General features: G+C 34.8%; 1 protein-coding gene across 3 annotated transcripts in view; it reads right to left on the bottom strand.

Moving 5' to 3' along the window:
* The window catches only part of VPS13A (vacuolar protein sorting 13 homolog A), a 278,381-nt gene that overhangs the window by 240,810 nt on the left and 9,906 nt on the right, over window positions 1-27,665 (bottom strand). For 2 of the 3 annotated variants that reach the window (XM_043486531.1, XM_043486533.1), the window contains exons 2-9: window positions 17,129-17,172; window positions 14,162-14,204; window positions 10,290-10,385; window positions 9,917-10,018; window positions 5,742-5,851; window positions 4,954-5,013; window positions 3,122-3,181; window positions 2,320-2,400 (exon numbers count right to left, since the gene is read on the bottom strand). In XM_043486531.1, the coding sequence (XP_043342466.1) occupies window positions 2,320-2,400; window positions 3,122-3,181; window positions 4,954-5,013; window positions 5,742-5,851; window positions 9,917-10,018; window positions 10,290-10,385; window positions 14,162-14,204; window positions 17,129-17,172 (596 nt within the window). Of the gene's footprint in view, window positions 1-2,319; window positions 2,401-3,121; window positions 3,182-4,953; window positions 5,014-5,741; window positions 5,852-9,916; window positions 10,019-10,289; window positions 10,390-14,161; window positions 14,205-17,128; window positions 17,173-27,665 lie in introns of all 3 variants that reach the window. The other variant, XM_043486532.1, reaches the window with a different exon arrangement.

Here is a 27,665-nt window from a genome sequence, read left to right on the forward strand (position 1 = left end):
TGTCATCTTCCCTGATATCTAACTACATTATAAAGCTAAGAGTTACTAGTATCTGTCACATGGACAGACACACAGATCAACAGACTAGAACAGACAACTCAGAAATAAACCCATGCAGATGTGGTCCAAGAACCACTGCAGCGGGTGACTGCAGCCATGAAATTAAAAGACACTTGCTCCCTGGAAGGAAAATCACGACAAACCTAGACAGCGTATATAAAAGCAGAGACCTCACTTTGCCAACAAAGGTCCATATAGTCAAAGCTATGGTTTTCCCGGTTGTACACATGTACAGTTGTGAGAGGCAGACCATAAGCAAGGCTGAGAGCTAAACAATTGATGGTTTCTAACCGTGGTGCTGGAAAAGACTCCTGAGAGTCCCTTGGACAGCAAGGAGATCAAACCAGTCAGTCCTAAAGGAAACCAAGCCTGAATATTCATTGGAAGGACTGATGCTGAAGGTGAAGCTCCAATACTTTGGTCACCTGATGTGACGAGCTGACTCATTAGAAAAGATCCTGATGCTGGGAAAGATTGAGGGCAGGAGGAGGAGTGGGTGAGAGAGGATAAGATGGTTGGATGGCATCACCAACTCAATGGACATGAGTTTGAGCAAAGTCTGGGATATAGTGCAGGGCAGTTGCAGTACATGGGGTTGCAAAGAGTCAGACACAACTTAGCAACTGAACAACATACATGGTCAGTTATAACTTACGACCAAGGAGTCAAGAACATACAATGGGAAAAGGACAGTCTCTTCAATAAATGGTTTTGAGAAAACTTGACAGCTATTTGAGAAAGAATGAAATCTGACTACCTTACACAGTAAATGAAAAGAACTCAAAATGGATTAAAGACTTGAACTTAAGGCCTAAAACCATAAAAACTCCAGAAGAAAATAGATGGTAAGCTCCCTGATATCAGTTTTAGCAATGAGTTTTTAGATTTGACAGCAAAAGTAAAAGCAACAAAAGCAAAAATAAACAAACTGACTACATCAAATTAACAGCTTTTGCACAGCAAAGAAAACTATCAAATACATGAAAAGGGAACCTATAAATGAAAGAAAATATATGAAAATATTATATCTGATAAGGAGCTAATATCTGAAATATATAATGAACCCATATAACTCAAAAGCAAAAAAACTCTAACAACCCAATTAAAAATTTCAAAATAGAAATACAGATGGCTAACAGATACATGGAAAGATGCTCATCATCCCTAATCATTAGAGAAATGTAAACCAAAACCACAATGAAATACCAGCTTAAGCTTGTTAGAATAACTATTATCAAAAACCAAAAAAATTATAAATGTTGGTGAAAATGTGGAGAAAAGAAAACCCTTCTGCTCTGTTGGTGGGACACAAATTGGTGCAGACCCTATGGACAATTATGGAAGGACCTCAAACAATTAAAAACAGCCTAACTATCATATAACCCAACAGCTCCACGTCTGAGAAGAAAATAAACATACTAGAAAGCATATCTACACTCCATGTTCACTGCAGCATTATTTATAATAGCCAAGATATGGAAACAACATAAATATCCATCAAGAGTGAATGAAGAAAATGTTTTATACACACACAAACAGACACACACTATGGAGTATCACTCAGCCATAAAAAAAAAGAGTGAAATCTTGCCATTGGGACAACACAAATGGACCTTGAGGGCATTATGCTAAGTGAAATAGCTCAAAGAGAGAAAAACAAACACTGTACTATCTCACTTGTATGTGGAATTTAGAAGAAAAAAAACAGAGAACAGATCGGTGGTTGTAGGAAGTGGAGGAGGGAGGTACTGATACGATGGGGAAAAAATTGACAAAGGAATTCAAAAAGTCCAAACTTTCAGTTATAAAATAAGTATTTATTAACTCATGGAGATGTAATATACAGCATGGTGGCTATCATTAATAATACTGTGTTGCATATTCGAGAGTTGTTATGAGTAAATCTTACAAGTTCTCATCACAAGAAAAACAACTGTATAATTACATATGGTGATGGACATTACTAGACTTATTGTGTTGATCATTTTGCAATATATACAAATATCAAAACATTATGTTGCATGCATAACTAAGAAATGTTTCATATCAGTTACACCGAAAAGCTATGTTTATATATGTCTATATACAAACATATATATATTCACCTACTGCTGAAAATTTTAGTGGATTTTTGCCTAGGAAAAAAAGGACCACTGACTAACATACTATCTACAGTATGTTAGATAAATGACAAAGAATAAAACTAGGCAAAATATGATACCAAAGATATATATGCATGTATCAAAAAAATTTACTTACCAATGATTCATCATAATTACTAAGATAAAACAGCTGAGACTTCACGTTCCAATAGGCAAAAAGGTTATCCAATCGGATTAACTGAAAATAAATAAAATTTATTATAAGCTTCATTTTCAATGAAGATTCTTTAGTATATGCTTTTTCAGAAGTCTCAAATAATTGGTCATATAACACTTAAGTCAACACAATTCACAAAAATCCTTATCTATGTCACTTGTCTTAAAGCTGTGGTACATATACACAATGGAATGTTACTCAGCCATTAAAAAGAATTCATTTGAATCAGTTCTAATGAGGTGGATGAAACTGGAGCCCACTATACAGAGTGAAGTAAGCCAGAAAGATAAAGACCAATACAGTCTACTAACGCATATATATGGAATTTAGAAATATGGTAACAATAACCCTATATGCAAGACAGAAAAAGAGACACAGATGTATAGAACAGACTTTTGGATTCTATGGGAGAAGGCGAGGGTGGCATGATCTGAGAGAACAGCATCGAAACATGTATATTATCAAGTGTGAAACAGACCGCCAGTCCAGGTTGGATGCATGAGACAAGTGCTCAGGGCTGGTGCACTGGGATGACCTAGAGGGATGGGGTGGGGAGGGAGGTGGGGGCAGGGTCCAGGATGGGGAACACATGTATATCCATGGCTGATTTATGTCAATGTATGGCAAAAACCACTACAATATTGTAAAGTAATTAGCCTCCAACTAATAAAAATTGGGGGTGGGGGGGAGTATCTTTTGTCAAGCCCATGGACTGACAAAACATAGTATTTGTTTAATTTACCTTACGAAATAGTTTCTCAGTTTCATCATGTAAACATGGAATCCAGTATTGATCAGTTGTCTGAAAAGGAAAAAAAGAAGCAGTAAAAACTGTCACTTGCATGTGAAATGGCAGAGTGATAAACAGAATCTATCCTGCACTAGACCAATCTTCCATTAAAATGTCCTTGAAAACATAACATTTAGTCAAAGAATATTAACTGAATCTTCTGTATTCAAGAATCTCATTGCCTGGTGAAAAACTAGAAAGCAAATTACAAACCGGTAAGTGCCATCACTGAGGTTACATGCGCAGCACTCTGGGAATAAAGTCCATAACTAGAGACTCCACAGTGGGAGCCTCAATTTCAGGTATGTGATGGCAAAAGTGATACCTAACCTAAGTGACATATTAATTGAAATTATCAATTCTAAATTTAGTATGGAATATGATTCATGGTAGGAAGATATCTGAATGTATGGTATGTTCAAAGAACTGAAGTAGCCCAATTTGGCCCAAGAACATACTCAAAACAGAGAAAAGAGGTAAAATCAGGTGTCCTACCTAGGGTCAGATTACACAGGGATTATAAACTATTTTGACAAAATTATGGACTTTAAAAGCAATGAAAAGTCACTGAGAGAAATCAATTGATACCAAATGCTTATATTTAAAAAACTGTTTTCATTTTTTCTAGAGAACTAAATGGACTGGAACAGTGGTGCTCAAATTTTATCATGCAATTAGGATGACCTGGAGGGGTTTTTAAACAAAATAGCTGGGTCTCAGCCTGAGTTTGCAATTGAGTATGGCTTGGTTGGGGGGACAAGTTTCCAAACACCTCCAAAACCAGTGGGAAACCACTGCTCACACCGTTAGCAATCACCTTCACACTGCCAGATCCAATGGCTCATTTTCCAACCTTATTTTTCAATGTTACAATAGCATTTGACCATTAACCTCACCCAACTTTATTGAATAACTTTTCACTTGACTTTTCTCTTTTCCTGTTTGAGGTAGATTCAAGTTTTAAAAACCACACACAAAAACTGAATGAACATAAAAAACAAAAGCATATAATGAAATACTATACAGCAGTTGAACTGAATCAATTAAACTACATGTGGCAATAAACACGTCACAAACAATGTGTAGCAAAATGGAAACTGAGAGAAGAATCATGTAACACTTACATGAACTTTTAAAAATCTACCAAATACTACACATTTTTAATGGATATACAGTGTAAAGTTTAAAAATGTAAGATGTTTACCTCTTGGGTGGGAGAGAAGAGTGGAGCAGAATACAAAAGGAATTTAAACTTTATTCATAACAGCTTAGTCTTTAAAAGTATTTAAAATTTAAACTAAATGACAAAATTATCATCCATTCTGGATACAAGCAAGTGTCTCAAAATTCTTATGTTCTCCTACAGTTTTAAAGTTTCTTAATTAAAAAACTAAACAGGAAGAAAGTATGCCATGATTATTAGTAATAGTGATGATGAAATGATATGATTCTGTATACTTTCCACGACTAATCAAAGATTCTGAAATGAACATTACTTTTATTTCGTACTTATGCATTTAAAATTCAGAATGGATTTTTTAAAGTAAAATAAGTATGAAATATCATAACTGGCAAATAGTCTCTCACATATGAAATTAAAATTATCAATCTTTTTTTAAATATGAAACTACCTACCCCCAGTTTCAATCCAGTCTATGCACTTCCTGTATGAATTCTATATAGATACCTACTCCTGATGCTGGCATACATTAAGTAGTTATTAGTAATTTAATTAACTATACTGCAAAAATGAATATGGTTAAATTTCTTTTTAAACAACATACCTGCATGCTGAGATTCTGAAGGGAAATACCAAATGACAGAGGGTTTTCTCGATTTGTGACCTAAAGAGGAAGGAGAGTAAATTTTATTTAGATTTTTAGTAGATGGACAAAATTTATATTGTAGAAAAAGTTCACTTTCTGGTAATTAAGTTATTTCAAACATTCAAAAACATTTTTCTAGCTTCTGGAATAATTTTTATTTCTACATTTTTCCTAACTGCATATAAAGTACCAATATATTAGTGTGGTACAATAATAATTTATCAATATAATGTTGCTGCAGTCCATGGGATCACAAAGAGCCACATTTTGGAACTGAACAACAAAATGCTCTTTTTCAATCTACCTAAAAGAAGTTCATTAAAAATGAGATTGACCCTCACAACAGAGCTGGGAGAAGCCAACAATGACGTGTTTGAGAGACAATATATGATCTATTTGAAATCAAACAATTAGTTAAGTCTAACTAATGATTCTTAAACCATTGTTTCTTCCAGTAAGTAAACACAGTATAAAGTATTTTAAAAACATGTAACTACTAACTCTATCAAAGGAGATTATAAGAAAGAAATTTTCCTTCATTATCTGATGCTTGAACATTTTAGAAAAGTGTTAATCAAGGCACTAAGGACTGCAAATTACAACTAATTACAAAAAATAAAGATCATGTCATGTTCAGCTCTATATCCCTCCATGTGCCAGCATCTCATAAGTTGACCACTACAGAGCAGGTGTCAATAAATAGCAAAATAAATATAAAAACAGTTATCACCTATTAAAATACTTACATCATCTTCATAGCGAATATGGATGTTGGAAATTTTCACTTGAAGATTTTTTATGATCTGGGTAATTAATTTTTCTGTAAAAGTGTCCTGTTTCTCCACATGCTGTTTTTCTACAATTGCAAATGTTCATTTTTAATATGAATGAAAGGTACATTCTATGAGTATCTGTACTGAAATAACAAAAATGCTACCTTCTTAAAGAAAGAAATCTGTAATCAGAATACTAAGTCTCCTTTCCAAATATTTTATATACCAAAAGACTTTCCCGGGTGACTAAACACACACAGTTTTCAAAACCTACTTTCTTGTCCAAACTAAAGCTTAACATGTAGAATTTATTGGCATCAAATTTTATAATTTCTGTAGTGTACCTGAGTACATAAGGACATGAAAAACAGTAAGATTATCAGGTAAGAATTACAATAGGATCATATCAGAAGAGTCAGAAACAGCACCAAAGAAAGAGTCTCCCTTAAATTTTGTGCTGTCATCATAAGGTGTCTGTGGTTAGAAGTATCAAACAGCCGAATACGCTCCTTCTCTAATAAAACACAAAATAGGAAGATACAAGATTCTTTCCCTCTCCCCTTTTAAGCAAAAACGAAAGATGTTCGTTTGTTTCATTTTTCAAAAGGAGATTAAACAATCTTCTTCAATACTTTCCAGGAAAATATAAAGAATAAAAAATTGAGGTTCCTAATTTTTTTTAATATGCTGATGATAACCACTAATTACTAACACTTTTGCCCCCACTTAAAAATGTCAATGAAAGTGATCTTTTTCTAGTCCTATTCCATCTGTATACACTTATTATTTATCTTTTCCTCTAATGACCTACTACTTCCTAATTCAGCTGACCCGGAAAGTCTCAGATAAACAAAAGCTGATGAAGATATTCTCATACTTGCATCAAAGGGAAGCATGAGTGAACGAACATACTGAACAGGACTTTAGAATTAATAAACAGAAGTAGAATAAAAACTCTTTGAAGCCGAGAGTTTTTTATTTTAAATGTTGAATCCCACCACTACCTAATGAAATCCTCTGCTCTCTAAATTTATTTAGTCATTCAATTAAATGCTAAATTTTTCTTTCCCTCTCAACTAGTTTCTTTCTGACTTCCTTACCCAGCTCAGACTCCTTAATACATTATTTCACCGACACTTTAAACTCTTCTGCTTTCTATCTTCTCCTTTTTCTTCTGTCAATAAAGTTCCAAGCCGACACAAATCCAAAGTCTACTTTTTATATAAACATGTGTATGCCTTGCCAGGTGAGTAGCAGAGAAGAAAAATTACCACAAAATAGACTGCAATTACTTTAAGTTAGTCATTATCAACTTCAACTAACCAACAACCTTACTACATTTCTCCAATCAACTTGTTCACACACCAGAGTAACCGCCTTAAAATTCCTCTTAGTACTCTTCAAAGGTCCAACAATTCTTCCACTGCTCTATTTACTCTTAGCAAACCACTTTACAACTATGAAGAAATAGAAGCTTCTTTTCTACAATTATCACTAAATCGAAATAGCAATTTCTAAGGTGACCAAGGACCTCCATGTCATAAATAAAATGATTGTTAATCCTCATTTTACCTGATAAATCAGCAGGATCTGACATATTCTTCACTTTCCAAACCACTCTTTTCCCATCGAAATGTAATCTCCAAATTTCCTACTGTAATACTTACCTAACCACTCTTTCTTGGTCTTTTTTTTGGGGGGCGGCTGTTTTCCTCCTCTACACAATCCTTAAATGTTGGCTTTCTTTAGGGCTTAGTTCTAGAAATGTTTCTCTTCTCATTCTATACTGTTGCAGGAGAGAATCTCATCCATACCTTATAGCCTGAACCATCTTCCTAATGCTGACAACTCTCAAAAGTATATTGAATAATGCAGGAAGTAAGATATGATCACAGAGTAGTTGGTACATTCAGTAAACTACAAATAGGCCAGTATGGCTGGAACAAGGAACAGAGAAGATATGAAAGGGATGGGGTCGGTAAAAGGCTGGAAAGGTAGGCAAGATTCAAGTCATAAGAGCAACAAAAGTATTTTGTTGAAGAGTTCAAAATTCTATCTGATAACAGGTATAATTGATGAATCTTAAGCAGAGCTATTTATATTTTAGATTTAAGTATAACTAGGAGGCACTTCTGATTAAACATGAGTTTGCATCTATTTTTCTCCTCCTCAGTAAAACCCCATCAAGGCAAAAGTAAAGGGGAAAAATGGATAAATCTCCAAGACCAAAAGAAAAGAGTGTAGAAGAATAAAAGAGAGCTTAAAAAATTCAGAAGCTGGAAAGCAGATGGCCTTAGACAACATGACAGAAGAAGAAATTTGATCTCAAATGCTCATAAATTGAGATGCCAATAAAATACAAGATGAGTTAAAAAAAGAATCCTGGGAAGATTCAGGAACTGGAATCCCCTGAAAATATAAATGGCAAAGAGGTGGAGGAAGAAGGTGATCATATAAGGATTGGCTTAAAGTCTGTATGTTGAGTAGTTAGATTTCTAGGTATCCTTCCTCTTCCAATCCACATGATTAAGCAATTATCCTTTTCCCCACTCTCATGAGAAGCAAATGTTTATTCTGGAGACAATAAAACTGACAGGCTCCAGACTCTGAGAATATGCATGTGAAGGTACAAGGAAATCCATCATACCAAAATGGACATTCTAAGTAAAAGGTCATATATAATAAATGTTAAGACCCACATCCAACTGCTATTGCCAATCAACACTAGGGATGTGACTTCCCATGATATGCAACTGTCAATAAGCAGACAAAAAGATGCTAAAATACTAATTTTTACACACACAGACACACAATGGAATATTATTCAGCCTTAAAAAGGAAAGTGTGACAAATGCTACAACATGGATAAACCTTGAAGACATAAAGTGAAAGTAAAGTCACTCAGTCGTGTCCAACATTATGAAGACATAATACTTCATATGGGGAAATAAACCACTGAAGAAAACACAAATACCATATGATTCCACTTGCATGATTACTCAGAACAGTCAAAATCAAACAGACAAAAAGCAAAATTGCAGTTGCCTGGGTCTGGGGGTAAAGGGGGGAAGAATGGGTGGGTTATTGTCTATCAAGTGTCAACTTTCAATTTTACAAAATGAAAAGAGATATAGGGAGAGATGATGGTAGTGGACGCAATACAATAAATGTATTTAATACCACTGAACTACTTAAAAGTTGTTAAGAAGGCAAATTTTATATGAACACTACAATAAAAAGATTTTTTTAAAAAAGAGGAAGAGGGTATGGATGAAAGACAATAGAGAAGAAAACATAAGAAGTATTGCCAGGAATTGTGGTAAATCTCCTTTAGTGCCTTTTTTTTTACCAGTTTGTCAACCGGTAAACCATTTATTATTGCATTTTTTTATTTAAAAAGTAAGTTAATGGCAAGGACATTTTGAGCAGTACACATACATCTCTTCTAAGATGCTTAGCTATCAAAGGATGGAGGAGCATAAGCTAACCAGAGGACAAGGATAGGAACATGACTTGATGCTAGCAACATGACTTGACACTGAAAGATAAGAGAGCTATGGCATATTTACATGTCAAAGAGAAAGCTTCACTAGAAGGAAACGTTAAGTCAGAGTACAGGTGTGTAGACGGTGATGGTTATATAAAGAACTCCTACCATTACTCCATTACCATCAACAGCAGTAAGTGGAAAGGGATTAGATTCCTGAAGGACATCTCTAATACTGACGAAAGAAGGGGACTAAAGGAATGAACCATTGTGGTCTAAGCTGAACAGGAATGTATGTGACGCCAGAGGGTAAACAGATTTGGAAAAATATATCAAGAAACTAAGTATCTCCAAAAGGTGAAGAGCTGATAAAAGTGGAGTAAGGAAGACTAGAAAGGCAAAAAAAAAAAAAAAAAAAACTTCATGAAATTGACTACTATACTTAAAAACTAACCTCACCCTTTTAGGTTTGGAATATTATTTGCACTAAGGTTAATTTCTATAAACATGATAAAACATAGGAAACACATTAAAATTCTTGTAATAAGACCATCATATTTTTAAAGTAATCTCAGTGCTTCCAGAAGAAAATAATATAGTAATGTAATAAATGTTTAGCTCTTTTCTGCTTTTCTTATTACCATTCTGATTGTTTTTTTACCTTGATCAGCTACTTTTCGTTTTGCTTCTTCTATTCTTTTCAATTCCTGTTGCTTTGCTTCAAAGAGTTGTTTTTCTTCCTTTATAGGATCATATTTTATTCCTGCAGAAAGTATAAAAAAGGAAGATTCTTAATTACCTTAAATTTAAATATACTCATTCCAAAAAATATCCTGGAAAATAATCACTAATTCAAAGTTTGCAAAAACTGAGGGTAAAAACCAATTTATTTTATATTATCAAATAACAAATTTAAATATTAAAAAAGCTCAAAAAATTCACCAAAATTATTTTAATATAATTATCAAATATAAAAATTTTTCCACATTAAAAAAAGGAGTAGTTGAAATGATAATGTTTAAAATTTGACTTACTAGAAGAGGGCACTATGAGTAAATAAACATCTTCCAATACAGCTTCAACTGGCTGGGTATAAAGGTTTTTCCATGGAATTTTAAGATTAAGAGTACCTATATGAAAAAAAAGAAAAAATATTATTCTTTCAATCTAGATTTACTATCAGCCTATTTTCTATCAAGCACTAAAGGAGATAACAAAGTTGTCTTTGACCTTATGAGCTCATTAACTTTATAGAATGCTATTTTACAACAATAAACTAAAAGTATTTTTAGTGATGATTTGAAATTATTTGTATTAGTATTGTTGGAAAATCTACTTAAAAATATTCTAAATATTTAAAGTTTCTACTGTGGTGATATGTACCACAAACATATCAGTATTATCCCTCCGTTAATCAACAATCCTTGATAAAATAAGATTGATTTGTACCAAATCTTACTAAAAATCTCTAAGAAATTTTTCCTTATACTATAAAAAGGTAGATTACATACTTTATATAAGTATACTTTATGTAAAGATTTTACACATATGCACATATTTGTATATATGTAATATTTACATAAGTATGATTATCATAAGTGTATGTACTCGTAAATTCCTATGGTAATAATCAAGGATCCTAGGCAATATTAGAAAATCATTTCAACTAATAAAAATATTTTGCTACAACCCAACAGCAAAGTATTTTAAAAGCATTTGATTTCTTAAACTAAAGAATATGATGTAAAGGACTCATTATACTACTAATTCTAGTTTTATGTATTTTATATATTTAGTATATGTAGAAAACTTTTAAAATAGTTTTTAATATTTAAAAAATTTTTTCGAAAGTATGAATCTCTAAATTTTAAATTAGTTGTCATGATCAGGGAAGGAAAAGACTTACTAAATACATCATTGCTGCATTAACTCCTTAGAAAGAAAGTTATGACAAACCTAGACAGTGTATTAAAAACCAAAGACATCACTTTACCAACAAAGGTCCGTATAATCTAAGCTATGGTTTTTCCAGTAGTCATGTATAGATGTGAGAGTTGGACCATAAAGAAGGCTGAGCACCCAAGAATTGATGCTTTTGAATTATGGTGCTGGAGAAGACTTGAGAGTCCCTTGGACTGTCTGAACCAGTCAATCCTAAAGGAATCAGTCCTGAATATTCACTGGAAGGACTGATGCTGAAGCTAAAGCTCCAATACTCTGGCTACCGGATATGAAGAGTCAACTCACTGGAAAAGACCCTGAGGCTGGGAAAGACAGAAGGCAAAAGGAGAAGAGGGGAGCAGAGGATTGCAGAGGATGAAATGGTTAGATGGTATCAAAGACTCAGTGGACATGAATTTGAGCAAACTCCAGGAGATAGTGAAGAACAGGGAAGCCTGGCGTGCTGCAGTCCATGGAGTCTCAAAGAGTCAGACACAACTTAGTGACTGAAAAACAGTAATACATACTTAGACAAACTGTATTATATAACTCCAAAAACCCATGTTTTAAAAAATGCCAAATCAAGAAAAAGATTTCTCCATACCAATTTAGAGAAAAATAAACTACCTGACTTCTAAAAGAGGAATAGCTTTCTAAGTTTTAAAATCAGAGATGATAAATTTCTATACTAACAATATACCATTTGTACCACTAAGCATTTGTTTTAAACCAGATCATTTTTTCCTTCCTTATGAAGGGCAGGCTTCTTAATGAAAATTTAGAAAAATCAGAAAAAATACATAAGAAGGTACTTTAAAAATCTTCCACATGAAAACAATTACTTTAAAAGTATGTATGTAAGTATATTTGATATGTATGTAATTCTGCATCTTAAATGAGGAAAACTTTGAAAGATCAGTAAGATTAACAATCCCTATAAATGGCAAGGGGACAATATGTTCTTATAAAACTGGTTGTACCACTACATCACTCATTTAAAAATGTGTACTTCATTTAGCAGACTGTGTTCCTATTATAAGCCAAGTATTGTGCTAAGTGAAGATATGATGAAATTAAAATTGTAAAATTAAATCCACTTCTCAAAAAACTTACTGTCTAGAAGAAAAAATAATAATGATATTTAAAAATGGCAGTTTCTATGACAGAGATATGCAAATGACACCTTAAATGATTCTCAAGATTATCTTATATATCAGTGTACTTTCTACCACCTTATATTAACACTGAAAATTTACCCTGTCATCATTTTTAAACATGGTCAGAAAAGAAAAGAGAACAGAAATAATGAAGGCACTAAATGAAAGCAAGTCTACCTACTATCCTTATATATTTTTCTAGAATAGGTGTTAAATTTACATACACTGATTCACAATGATCATAGTTATAAAATTCAATGCCTTTCAGAATACTTTCAAAAAGTATATGAAAATGTTTACTGTAAATTTGTGGACCAATAGAAATATAAGATTACATTGTTCAAATTTTGTAGTATGCAATATTGAGAAATAAGGGAGGTCAAATCAATATGGATTATGAGGAATCTTTATTAAATGATAATTTAAAAATATATAAAATCCTACATACACCATGTTTCCAAGTCAAGATGTTCACATGTAAAAAACCATGTAAAAATTTGCAAAAATAAATATATTAGGTGGAAAAGTAATGGGTGACATTTTCCCCATTTTATTTATACTAAGTAGTGTTTAAATTATGGGGGCAAAAGGAAGAAAAAACAGAATTAGAGTCCTAGCAATGTAAATGAAAAAAGTTTCTTTGGCATATGGTCTAATACCAACTATAAGAGCACAAAATTGTGGAGATTTTCATTAGGTAATTTATATAAGCTTTCAAAACACCTTGTTCTCCAAGTGACACCAATACCCTGCAATAACATTACATAAATTCTTCTACACAAATTATCTGCATAACACTGCTTTTAAGTCACAAATAATAATACTATCATCTTGCACAATATGTAAACCAATAAAGTTTAAGCAATAACGTTAAAACAATAAACTGAAATAATTTGAGAAATAAAACATATGTCTTTATTAAACACATTTGAATCAATTTCTGTACAACTAGTATATTGAGCCAGTATATTCTGCTCAACCTGTATATGTAAACTACAGAAACTGGAAATGTAATACAAGAAAATTAGCATAGTGTTTCCTAGAAAACTAGCAGAATGGAAACCAGGTTTTTGATTGGTCCCTGACCACACAGCCTGGAGGCTCCGGACCCAATTCCTTATGCCACTTATCCATGGCCAATCAGAACACAGCAATGATAACTGGTCAGACTTAAGAAACTGAAACAGTCAGGCTCTCTATTAGTTTTAATGCTTTGGATCTCAACTCATTTCAACACTTAACAAATGTATAATTTCACAAGTATTGGGGCTTCCCTGGTGGCAGGGGTTAAGAATCCACCCTGCAATGCAAGGGACACTGGTTCGATCCCTGGTCCAGGAAGACACTACATGCCATCGGGCAACTGGGCATGTGTGCCGAAACTACTGAGCTCACACTGCACTCTGGAGACCACAAGTGCTAACTACTGAGCCCATGTTACAACTACTGAGGCCCACATGCCCTACAGCCTGTGCTCCACAGCAAAAGAAACTGCTGCAAGGAGAAGCCCTCACAGCTCCGCTAGAGAGCAGCTCCCACTCACCACAGCTGGGGAGAGCTCGCCTGCAACAACCAAGCCCCAGTACAGCTAAAAACAAATATTTTTTAAAAGTATTTCACACTCAACAAGGGATATGTGGACCACAACACATTTTAAGTTACACAACTAAGTTTTATGTAGATGAAAACACATGATTTTTTTAATTTATGCTTAGAAACATTATAAAGATCACATTATAGAGGTATTAGACATATCATTCTGGTTATATGTCTAACAGGAGGACATACAAGTAATAAAGACAGCTTACCTATATGGCCAACTTTAATTTTAAATGGTACATCCAGTTGACTCTACAAAAAAATATATATGTAAAATCTTAGTACATACACAGTTTGCAAAACACATAACTAATTTTTTCTTCCCAAAATTACTTAAGGGATTTAAGTTAACTTACACCTTTACCTTCAATACTTATTTAAGTTTCTAAATACATAACTGCAATATCTTCAAATCCATAAAATTCAGAGCCTGATCACCTTAAATAGCGAAAGATTCTACAGCAATACTGACCGCCGAAGTTACTCATACCAGAACCACTACAGCTTTTACGCTGCTTGAAAAAGAAAAGAAAGTGGGAAATTTCACTGTCAGTTTGTATTTGAAGGGAAACTAAACCACTAGTGCAAAAAAAAAAAAAAAAATCCTCAAATAAATTTCTACTCATTCAATGGGAGAAAAGACAACCTTTTCAATAAATGGTACTAGGATAACTGGATATCCACTTGCAAAAAGAATGTAGTTGACCCTTATCTTATGCCATATATGAAAATTAACTCGGAATGAACCAAAGGTCTAATGTGAGAACTAAAACAATAACGCATTCATGGAGAAGGAAATGGCAACCCACTCCATCGTTCTTGCCTGGAGAATCCAAAGGACGGAGGAGCCTGGCGGGCTGCCGTCTATGGGCTCCCACAGGGTCGGACACGACTGAAGCCACTTAGCTGTAGCAGCAGCAGTGAAAATACAGGTCACTAACTACAAACCACCAAAGGGTTCCGTTTCCACTAAACCAAGGTCATACACCTTATGTCTGAACTTTTTTTATTTTTGTCTTCTTTCATATCTTGGTAGTTTTCCCTCCTTTCCAATAAAGTTTTTCTATGAGGGCTAAAAAAAAAAAAAAATTAAGAAGAAAACAAAATCATGTGATTTCTTGGATATCACATGGAAAGCACAGGAAACAACAATTTTAAAAAGATGAATTCAATTTCATCAAAATTTAATTTTTTACATAAAAAATGTTTGTATATAACACCATTAACGGAAGCAAAAGACAACCCACAAAATGGGAGGAAGTATTTGCAAATAATATCTTCTGACAAGGGGAAATAGCCAAAATATGTAAAGAACCAAAGTGCACCACCCCCCCAAAAAAAGAACCATGATTTTTAAAAATCAGCAATGCTTTTCAATAGACATTTCTCCAAAGAACATATAAAAATGGTCAACAAGCACATGTAAAGATGCTCAACCTCACTAATCATTAGAGAAGTACTAAGGAAAACCAGTAAGATTTACCACTTCATACTCATTAGGATAGTTATTATCAAAAAAACAGAAAGTAAATGTTATCAAGGATATGGAAAATTGGAATTTGTATACTGATGGTGCGAATTCAGGTATACTTCATTTTATTGTGCTTTATTTTGTTGCACTTCCCAGATACTGATTTTTTTTTTGGTTGTGTCTTTTTTTTTTTTTAATCAAATTGAAGGTTTGTGGCAATCCTTCACCAAGGAAATCTATCAGTGCCACTTTCCCAACAGCATTAGTTTTTAACAGGTGTATGTACACTGGTTTTTTACACTAGGTGGCACAGTGGTAAAGAATCTGCCTGCCAACGCAGGAGATGCAAGAGTCGCGGGTTTGATCTTCGGGTTGGGAAGATCCCCTGGAGTAGGATATGGCAACCCATTCCAGTGTTCTTGCCTAGAAAATTCCATGGACAAAGAGCCTGATGGGCTACAGTCCGTCAGGTTGCAGAGAGACACACGACTGAGCAGCTGGGCACATACACGGTGTAAACATAACTTTTAAACACTGGGAAACCAGAAAATTCTGCGACTTGCTTTATTGTGACAGTATTCACTTCACTGCAGTGGACTGGAAACAAGCCTACAAACTCCCCAAGGCATGCCTGCATAATGTAGTTCAACTGCTACGGAAAACAGTGTGGTGGCGGTTTAATGGCTCAGCCGTGTCTGACTCTTGTGATCCCATGGACTGGAGCCCACCAGGCTCCTCCATCCATGAGTTTCCCAAGCAATTATACTGGAGTGTATTCCCATTCCCTTTTCCAGGGGAATCTTCCCAACCCAGGAATCAAACCCGGGTCTCCTACATTGCAGGTGGATTCTTTACGGACTGAGTTACTGTGGGAGGTCCTAAAAAGGCTAAACATAAAATTACCAAATAATCCATCAATTTCACTCCTAAGTATTTACCCAAAGGAAATGAAAGCTAGGATTTCAACAGATGTGAATACTAATATTCATAGCAGCATTATCCACAAGAGACAGAGGCAAAAACAACCCAAGTGTACATCAACAGATAAGTGAACAAAATGCAGTACATACATACAGCACTATTCAGCCTTCATAAAAAGGAGTGATTTCCTGATAACTGCTACAACATGGATGAACCATAAAGGAACTACGCTAAGTAAACTAGATTAAAAAAAGACAAACATGGCATGATTCCATTTATATGAGGTACTTGGAATAGACAAATTAATAGAAGCAGAAGTTAGCAGGGTGAATGGGGAAAGGGAATGGGGAGTTACGTTATTTCTTACTGGTGACAAAGCTTTCCTTAGTGTAATAAAAATGTTTCAGAAATACATAGTGATGATGGTTGCACAACACTGTTAATGCCACTGTATTCTATGGCAAAAATAGATATATAATTAAAATTGTACCAGGAAAAAAAAAAATGAAGATGACTGGAGAGGTAAGTTAAAAATCTAAAATGAAAGCATACAAGAAGAGAGAAATTTTAGAAATATTTTTAATGGGGGAAATTACAGTCAGGCTGTATTTCTATGGAGACTGAAAGTCCATTTTGCAAAATTCACAGTTCATAAAAATTATTTTTTAAAAGTTTTCTTAAACTTAAATAATTTAAGATGACAAATCAGGAAGATGTTCATGTAACCTAAATGTAACCTGTTCATGTAACCTAACATAAGAAAGTATTTATAGTCAAAACATACCAGGGCATTTTCTTTAATTTCAAGATTCTTCAGGGCCACAGCTCCTAAAAGAAAGAAAAAAAAAAAAAAAAACAATAAAAAATTAAAAGTGAAATATTCAAATAACCTTTATTTTAACAAGGTAGGTATACCTCACTCCTAAATGTCCTATTAAGGAAAACAGTTATCAAAATGTAAATAGAAACAGAATCCAACTGTAATTGTTGGCTCCCCTTCATTCTTCAACTTAGTCTAAGAGTCTATGTTTGAGCAAACATCATTTATTATAAGTTCTGACCTATACAGCTGTAGCTCAAGGAAAATGAATACATTTTCATCAAAATTATACATATAATATGAATCTACCAACATAGCATGATGTAAGAAATTACTGGAAAAAATTACTGCACTTAAGTATATTTGCAATGAGCAATGGGAAAGATTTTTAATTCATCCATGTGAGATTAATAAGGATTTCCTAGAGATACTGAGTGTTGTCATTATCTTGCTATGTTTTGATTCTGCTATAGAAAATGAATGCCTTCACTTTTAAGCAGTAATTTGAATATGAGTAACTGTTGTCTAGATGTTCACATGATATATGGGGAAAACACCAAGAAATAAACATCAGTGAACATCTAATAGAAGTGACTTGTACAATTAGAAACAAACGTTAATATACTGGGGTACTGACCAATATATATTGGGTGAATGACATAGGTATATGGAGTATCACAGTTTTTTCTACTGCAGTGTTCAACAGTAGAGCTTAAACCTTCCATTTACAGCTAATTCTTTGAACTGGCAGCTTTGAATTTTTTGTAAATCAATATACTACACAGACATAAAATGAATTAGTACAACTGGAAAGAGTATTATATTGTAAATGTTATTTTACATTAAAATGTATCTCCTCTAAATAAATAGCTTTAAGTCTATAATGTTATATATCTCTATGTACTGGTTAAAAATTAAACTTGATAGAAAAAATATTTCTATCAAATATATTTTAACAAATTTTAAAAGGGCTTCCAGTGCAACAAAATTAAAAATACATGACACTGAAGAAAAATTAAGAGATAACAATATTTAATTTGTCCAAAGTTAATATCCACATATAAAACTAAATTTAGATATTAGTAGTAGTACCATTTAAAGTACAAGCGAATTTTAGATTTTGGGTTTTTCTGATTACGACAAGTTTTGCACAGCAATCTATACAACTGTTTTAAGTTGCTGATCTCAAATGCATTTTTTAAAAACACCATTTGCACTCTCCTCCCTGCACAATGACTATTTTTGATACTAAATTTTATATCTAATTACTTTTTGTATCCCTTCGCGATGACTATTTTTCATACTATGTTTTGTATCTAATTGTTTTGTGTATCCCTTAACAGCTTATTGTGGTCTTCCCTGGTGGCTCAGTGGTAAAGACTGCCTGTCAATGCAGGAGACACAGGTTTGATTCATGGGAAAGATCCCCTGGAGAAGGAAATGGCAATCCTCTCCAGTAGTCTTGCCTGAGAAATTCCACGGACAGAGGAGCTTAGTGGGCTATAGTCCACGGGGTCCCAAAAGAGGTGGACAAAACTGATCGACTAAACAACAACAACAGCAGCAGCTTACTGTGGGTAGATAATTTTTCTACTTTTATCTTTAAAGCTCCCTACTAGTTTTGTGTGTGTGGATGACTTCCTACCTTTACTGTCTGTTTGCCCTTACCACTGACCTTTTCATTTAATAACATTCGTGTTTTCAATTATGGTCTTTTCTTTTTTCACCTAAAGAAGGTTCCTTTAACAATTGTTGTAAAGCTGGTTTGGCAGTGCTGAACTCTCTTGGCTTTTGCTTGATTGTAAACTTTTGATCTCTCCATGAAATCTCAAGGAGAGCCTTGCTGGGTACAGTATTCTTGAAGGTAGATTTTATCATTTAATCACCTTGAATATCTTGTGCCATTCTCTTCCAGCCTGCAGAGTTTCTCCTAAAAATCAGTGGATAACCTTTTAGAGATTCCCTTGTAGGTTATGTGTGTTTTTTTTCCCTTGTTGCTTTTAGTATTTTCTCAATGTCTTTAATTTTTGTCAATTTGACTAATGTATGTCTCTGTGAGTTCCTCCTTGGGTTGATCATGCATGGGACTCTCCGCACTTCCTGGACTTAAAAGTATTTCCTTTCTCATATAGGGATGTTTGGGCTATTATGTTTTGCATAGACTGCTATACACAAAAACATCACTGTGACCACAAATCAAAAATCTATAATAGATATACACACAAAAGAGAAAAGGAATCCCAAACATAACACAAGAGATATTAATCAAATCACAGGAGAACAAAGTGGGGGGGGGGGAGGAGAAAGGGAGAAAACCTACAATAACAAATAAAAAATGGCTAACAAAATGACAGTAAGAACATACATATCAATAATCAAGTTAAACATAAGTGGACACAACACTCCAACTGAAAGACTCAGAGTGGCTGAATGGATACAGAAACAAGACCCACTACACAAGACTCACTTCAGATCTAGAGATACACACACACTGAGAGAGGATGAAAAAAGGTATTTCATGTAAACAGAAATCAAAAGAAAGCCTAACTGGGAATATTTATATCACATGAAATACTTTAAAGATTGCTACAAACCAGTACAGCCACTATGGAGAACAGCGTGGAGATTCCTTAAAAAACTGGAAATAGAACTGCCGTATGACCCAGCAGTGCACCAAGGAAACCAGAATTCAAAGAGACACGTGTACCCCAATGTTCATCACAGCACTGTTTACAATAGCCAGGACATGGAAGCAACCTAGATGTCCATCAGCAGATGAATGGATAAGAAAGCTGTGGTACATATACACAATGGAATATTACTCAGCTATTAAAAAGAATGCATTTGAATCAGTTCTAATGAGGTGGATGAAACTGGAGCCTATTATACAGAGCGAAGTAAGTCAGAAAGAAAAACACCAATACAGTATATTAACACATATATATGGAATTTAGAAAGATGGTAACGATGACCCTATATGCAAGATAGCAAAAGAGACACAGATGTAAAGAACAGTCTTTTGAACTCTGTGGGAGAAGGCGAGGGTGGGATGATTTGAGAGAATAGCATTGAAATATGTATATTATTATCATATGTGAAATAGATCGCCAGTCAGATTTGATGTTTGAGAGAGGGTGCTCGGGGCTGGTGCACTGGGATGACCCTGGGGGATGGGATGGGGAGGGAGGTAGGAGGGGGTTCAGGATGGGGAACACATGTACACCCATGGCCGATTCATGTGGATATATGGCAATATATTAAATAATATATAAACTAATTAGCCTCCAATTAAAATAAATTTTTTAAAAAATTGCTACAAAAAACAGAAAAGGGCATTACATACTGATCAAAGGATCAAACCAAGAAGAAGACAAGACAAGTGTAAATATATGTGCACCCAGGAGAAGAGCAACTAAATATATAAGGCAAATCTTAAAAGATGAAAAAAGAGACATCAACAGTAATACAATAATAGTTGGGATTTTAACAACCCTATGTACATCAATGGACAGATCATCCAGATGGAAAATCAAAATGGAAACCCTGGACTTAAAGGACAGACTATACTGCATCTACTTAACTGATATACAGACAGAATTCAATCAAAAAGCGGCAGGATACACATTCTTTTCAAGTGCACATAGAATATTCTCCAGAATAGATCACATGTTGAACCACAAAGCAGGTCTCAGGAAACTTAAGAAAACTGAAATCGTATCAAGCATCTCTTCCATCCACAAAGCTATAAGGTCAGAAACCCACTAAAAGAAAACAACTGCAAAAAACACAAATACATGGGTTAATCAATGTGTTACTGAATGATCAATGGATCACTGAAGAAATGAAAGAGGAAATTTTAAATATACCTAGAGACAAATGAAAAAACAACAATCCAAAACCTATGGGAACCAGCAAAAGCAGTCATATAAGGGAAGTTTATAGCAATACAAGCTTACCTCAGGAAACAGGGAAAATCTCAATTAAAAAACATAACTTTATACCTAAAGCAACTAGATAAAGAACAAACAAAACTCAAAGTTAGCAGAAGGAAGGAAATCATAAACATCAGAGCAGAAATAAGTGAAACGGATACCAAGAAAATAGAAAAGAACAAGAAAACTAAAAGCTGCTACTTTGAAAACATAGAAAGTCTCCACTGAACCAGGAAGTAAAAGAAAGCATGAGCAGACCAACGACAAGTACTATAATTTAACCTGTGATTAAAAACTCCCAATAAACAAAAACTCCAGGATCAGAAGGCTTTACAGACAAATTCTACCAAACACTTAGAGTTAACACCTATTCTTCTAAAACTACTCCAAAAACTTCAGAGGAAGAACACTTCCAAACTCATTCCATGAAGACACCATCGTCTTGAAAACCAAAACCAAAGATACCACAAAAAAAACAAAATAACAGGCTGGTATCACTAATGACCACATATGCAACAATTCTCAATAAAATACTAGTAACCTGACTAAAGCAATACATTAAGAGGCTCATACACCATGATCAAGTGGAATTTATCCCAGGGATGGAGGGAATTTTCAATCTCCACAAAACAATCGGTGTGATACAGCACATTAGTAAACTGAAGAATAAAAACTTTATGAATCTCTCAATAGATGCAGAAACAGCTTTTGATAAATTCAACGTGTATGAGAAAAATGCTCCAGAAAGCAAGCAGAGAGGGAACATATCTCAACATAACAAAGACCATATATGACAAACCCACAGCCACTATTATACTCAAATGCTGAAAAGCTGAAAGCATTCCTTTAAGATCAAGAACAAGACAAGTATGTCCACTTTTGCCACATTTACTCAATATAGATTTAGAAGTCCTAGCCGTAGCAGAGAAGAAAAAGAAATAAAATGAATCCAAACTGGGAAGGAAAAAGTAAAATTGTCACTGCAGATGACATGGTACTCTACACAGAAAATCGTTAAGATGCCACCAGAAAACTACTGTAGTTCATCAATGAATTCTGTAAATTTGTAGGATACAAAATTAACATACAGAAATCTGTTGCTTTTCTATGCACTATAAAAAAATTAAAGAAACAAACCAATATATTACTGCATCAAAAAGAATAAAGTATTTACGAGTAAATATAACCAAAGAGGTACAAGATCTGTATTCAGGAAAAAAACAAAAATTAATCATGCTACCCAATGCAAAGTATAGACTCAATGTAACCCCTATCAAAATACCACTGGTATTTTTCACAGAACAAGAACAAATAATTTTGCATGGAAACACAGAAGACCCTGAATAGCCCAAACAATCTTGAAAAAGAAGAACAGAGCTGGAGCAATCACCCTCTCTGACTTCATACTGTACCACAAAGCTATCGTTATCAAACTCCAGGAGATCGTTAGCAAACTCTGGGAGACAGTGAAGGACAGAGAAGCCTGGTGTGCTGCAGTCCACTGGGTCGCAAAGAGTTGGACACGACCAAACAACTAAACAACAAAAAAATCACCATCCAAACAGTATACCACTGGCACAAAAATAGACACATTGATCAATGTAAGAGGAGAGTCCAGAAATAAATCCCCATATTTACAGTCAGTCTACAAGAATATACAATGGAGAAAACAGTCTCTTCAATAAGTGGTGCTGAGAAAACTGGACAGCCACATGTAAAAGAATAAAATTAAAACATTTTATAACACCATATACAAAAATAAATTCAACCTGGATTAAAGGCCTAACTGCAGCAGTATTTTTTGGATCCGTCTTCTATCGCAAAGAAAGAGGCAAAAAAGTGAATCTAATTAAGCTTAAAGCTTTTGTACAGCAAAGAAAATTATCGACGAAACAAAAAGACAAACCTACTGAGTGGGAGAAAATATTTCCAAATGCTAAGACCAATAAGGAGACAACATCCAACATATATTAACAGCTCACAGACCTAGCAATTCCAATACTGTGCATATACCACAAGGAAACCAGAACTGAGAGAGACGCATGTATAGCAACGTTCACTGCAGCACTCTTTACAACAGCTAGGACACGGAGAAGGCAATGGCGACCCACTCCACTCTTCTTGCCTGGAAAACCCCATGGACGGAGGAGCCTGGTAGGCTGCAGTTCATGGGGTTGCTAAGAGTCAAACACGACTGAGCGACTTCTCTTTCATGCATTGGAGAAGGAAATGGCAGCCCACTCCAGTGTTCTTGCCTGGAGAATCCCAGGGACAGGGCAGCCTAGTGGGCTGTCGTCTATGGGGTCGCACAGAGTCGGACACGACTGAAGTGACTTAGCAGCAGCAGCAGAACATGGAAGCAACCTAGATGTCCATCAACAGGTGAATGTATCAGGAAGTTGTGGTACATATACACAATGGACTATTATCAGCTAGTAAAAGGAACTCATTTGAATCATAAGATGGATGAACCTACAACCTATTATACAGAGGTGAAGTAAGTCAGAAAAAGAAATACTGTATATTAAAGCATATATACAGAACTTAGAAAGATGGTACTGAGAATACTACATGCAGGCAAGCAAAGGAGACATAGACATAAAGAACATACTTTTGGACTCAGTGGGAGAAGGAGAGGGTGGGATGATTGGAGAGAACAGCACTGAAACATGTACATTACCACATGTAACACAGACGACCAGTGTGAGCTCAAGGCATGCAGCCCGCCCAGAGCTGCTGCTCTGGGACAGCATCAAGCGATGGGGTGAGGAAGGAGCTGGGAGCGGGCTCAGGATGGAGAGACACTTGTATACCCATGGCTGATTCGTGTTGATGTATGGCAAAAACCATTACAATATTGTAATTATCCTCCAACTAAAATTAATTAGTTAAAAAAAAAAAAAGCTCATACAACTCAATATCAAACCCCCTCACTGAGAAATTAAATTCCCTGGGGGTCCAATGGTTGTGACTCCGTGTTCCCACTGTATGGAGGGGACCCAGGCTCGACCCCTGGTCAGGAGACTAAGACCCCACATGCCACACAGAGCAGCCAAAAAAAAAAAAAAAAAAGACTGAAAAATGAGCAAAGGAACTGAATAGACATTTTCCTAAAGAAGACATGCAGATGGGCAACAGGCATATGAAAACACGCCCAACATCATTAATCATCAGGGAAATGCAAATCAAAACCACAATAAGATATAACCTCACACCTGTCAGAATGGTTTGTCATCAAGAAGACGACAAGTAACTGCTGCTGCTAAGGATATGGAGAAGAGAGAACCCGGGTACACGGCTGGTGAGAATGTAAACTGATGCAGCCACTGTGGAAGACAGTGTGGAAGCTTCTCAAAGTCTAAAAATATAGCTACCAGATGACTCAGCAATTCCACTCCCGGGTATATATTCGGAAGAAAAAACAAAAACACTAATTAGAAAATACACACGCACCCCAATGCTCATAGCCATGTTATTTACAAGTGCCAAGAAATGGAAGCAACTTAAGTGTCCATCAACAGATAAAATGGATAAAGAAAATGTAATACACACATAAAATAGAATAAAGCCAAAAAAAATAGCATAAAGCCACAAGAAAGGATAAATTATTGCTATTTGCAGCAACACAGACAGACTTGGAAGGCATTATGCTACATGAAATAAGTCAGAGAAAGTATATTACTTACATGTGGAGTCTAAAATAATGCAACTAGTGAATAAAATAAGAAGCAAACTCACAGATATACAGAACAAACCAGTGGTTACCAGTGGGGAGAGGGAAGGAGGGAGCAACAATATAGAGATGAAGGGGGAAAAGGTAATTATGCAATTATATGAAATCATATATGTGAAACATTTGAAAACTGTAAAGCACTAACAGATTTAAAGAATCTTACCTTCAATGAAAAAATAAATTAGAAATAAAAATAAAATGTAACTATGTGATAATTTCTATTTTGTCCTATCCATAAATTTACAACACTGAACAAGTCTGAAAATGTACATTTTAAGTAAAGTTTAAGTCATTTCACATACTTTTTAAAAAATCACCAAGTTTAAAGGTATGTAAATATTAATAACATAAACTTCCAAATAGATAAACTTCTATAATAAAATAATAAAAACTTCTGAACTGAAACGTAAAGAGAAAGGTAAAATTAAAATGATAAAACAATGTCCAAGAACCGTAGGACAATTCTAAAAGCTGTAACCTAGGCATAATAGGAATATCAGAAGGCAAAAGAGAGAGGAGCAAATGTATACATTTGGAGCAATAATGACTAAGAAATTTCTGCAATTAATGATAAAGTCACCAAACCACAGAGCCAGGAAACTCCAAAAATCCCAAGCAGGGAAATAAGAAAAAGTCTACCCCTAGGCATACCATGATCAAACTGCAGAAAATGGGGACTAAAAAATCTTGAATATGATTCAGAAAATCCATTTCATGTATATCCAAAGGCAAAGAAAATGGGATACGAGAAAGATTTCTGCATTCCCGAGTTTACTGCACATTATTCACAATAGCCAAAATACAGAAACCAGTTAGTGTCATCAAGATGAATAGATAAAGAAGATGTGGTTTATATATAAAGGGAATATTAAGCCATGAAAAAGAAATCCTGTCATTTGGAACAACATGAATGGACCCCCTTTAAGGGGTTTACGGTGAGATGACAGACAATGAAAGACAAACCCTGTATGATATAATTTATTTAAAGAATCTAAAAAAGTCAAACTTAAAGAAACAGTAGAACAGTGGTGACCAGGGATTGGAATGTGGGAGAATTGGGGAAATGTTAAAAAACACAAACTTGCAACTAGGAGATAATTAAGTTCTGGAGATCTAATGCAGAGCAGAGTGACTACAGCCAAAATACTCTACTATATACTTCAACACTGTTGAGAGACTAAATCTTAAGCATTCCCACCACACACACACACAAAAATGATGTGTATGTGACATGATAGAGGTGTTAGCTAAAGCTATGGTGGTAATCATACTGCAATATACAAATGTATCAAACCAACATGTTGCACACCTGAAACTTATACAATGTTGTATATAAATTTGACCAACTATAAGTCTTGAAAGAAAGTAGAAAACACACACACACTCCAATAGAGATGGAAGGAATAACTGGACTGAAAACTCACTAGAGAAAATCCAAAGCAGTCTTCAACAAGCACAAAAAGAAAAGAATTAGAAAATCTGAAGACAGGTCATTTGAAAATAACTAGGAACAAAAAAGAAAAAAATGAAGAAAAGTGAACAGAGGCTAAGGAACTTATGGTACATCACTGAGTGGGTCAATACATACACAATGGGAGTCCAAGAGAAGAGATACAATACATTAATCATGCGGTCCACAAGGAAGAAAGATAAATATAGAGCTTATCTGAACAAATAATAGCTAGAAATTTGAGGAAACACACGAATATACAAATTTCAAGAATCTCAAGCAAGAAACAGAATAATGAGAGATTATTAAAGGCAACAAGAGAAAGCAACCTCAATAAGATTATCAGTGGATTTCTAAGCAGAACAGTACAAGCAAAGTAACAAGGGAATGATATATTTAAAGTACTGAATTAAAATTTAAAAACTGTCAACCAAACATTTTAGCCAGCAAAAATGAGGGTAAAATTAAGATACGAATGTTAGATAAAAAAAAACTGAGGGAGTTCATTACCAAGACAGCTGCCTTACAAGAAATTTTAAAGCCCTACAAGTAAAAAAGAAAGGATGCTAGGCTTTAACTTGAACTTACATAGAAATATAAAGTTCTCCAGTAAAGGCAGATTAAATAGGCAAATATAAAAACCAGGACTATATTGGTCCTCTTCTACTTTGCCTTTCGCTGTCTTCTTTTCACAGCTGTTTGTAAGGCCTCCTCAGACAACCATTTTGCCTTTTTTCAAAGGAGAAAAGGAAAGATATACCCGTTTGAATGCAGAGTTCCAAAGAATAGCAAGGAGAGATAAGAAAGCCTTCCTCAGTGATCAGTGCAAAGAAATAGAGAAAAACAATAGAATGGGAAAGACTAGAGATCTCTTCAAGAAAACTAAAGACCAAGGGAACATTTCATGCAAAGATGGGCTCAATTAAAGACAGAAATGGTATGGACCTAACAGAAGCAGAAGATATTAAGAAGAGGTGGCAAGAATACACAGAAGAACTATACAAAAAAGATCTTCATGACCCATATAATCACGATGGTGTGATCACTCACCTAGAGCCAGACATCCTGGAATGTGAAGTCAAGTGGGCCTTAGGAAGCATCACTATGAACAAAGCTAGTGGAGGTGATGGAATTCCAGTTGAGCTATTTCAAATCCTAAACGATGATGCTCTGAAAGTGCTTCACTCAATATGCCAGCAAAATTGGAAAACTCAGCAGTGGCCACAGGACTGGCAAAGGTCAGTTTTCATTCCAATCCCAAAGAAAGGCAATGCCAAGGAATGCTCCAACTACCGCACGACTGCACTCATCTCTCACACTAGCAAAGTAACGCTCAAAATCCTCCAAGCCAGGCTTCAACAGTACGTGACCCGTGAACTTCCAGAT

This window comes from Cervus canadensis, chromosome 14, assembly GCF_019320065.1.
Source record: "Cervus canadensis isolate Bull #8, Minnesota chromosome 14, ASM1932006v1, whole genome shotgun sequence".
Classification (NCBI taxonomy): Eukaryota; Metazoa; Chordata; class Mammalia; order Artiodactyla; family Cervidae; genus Cervus; species Cervus canadensis.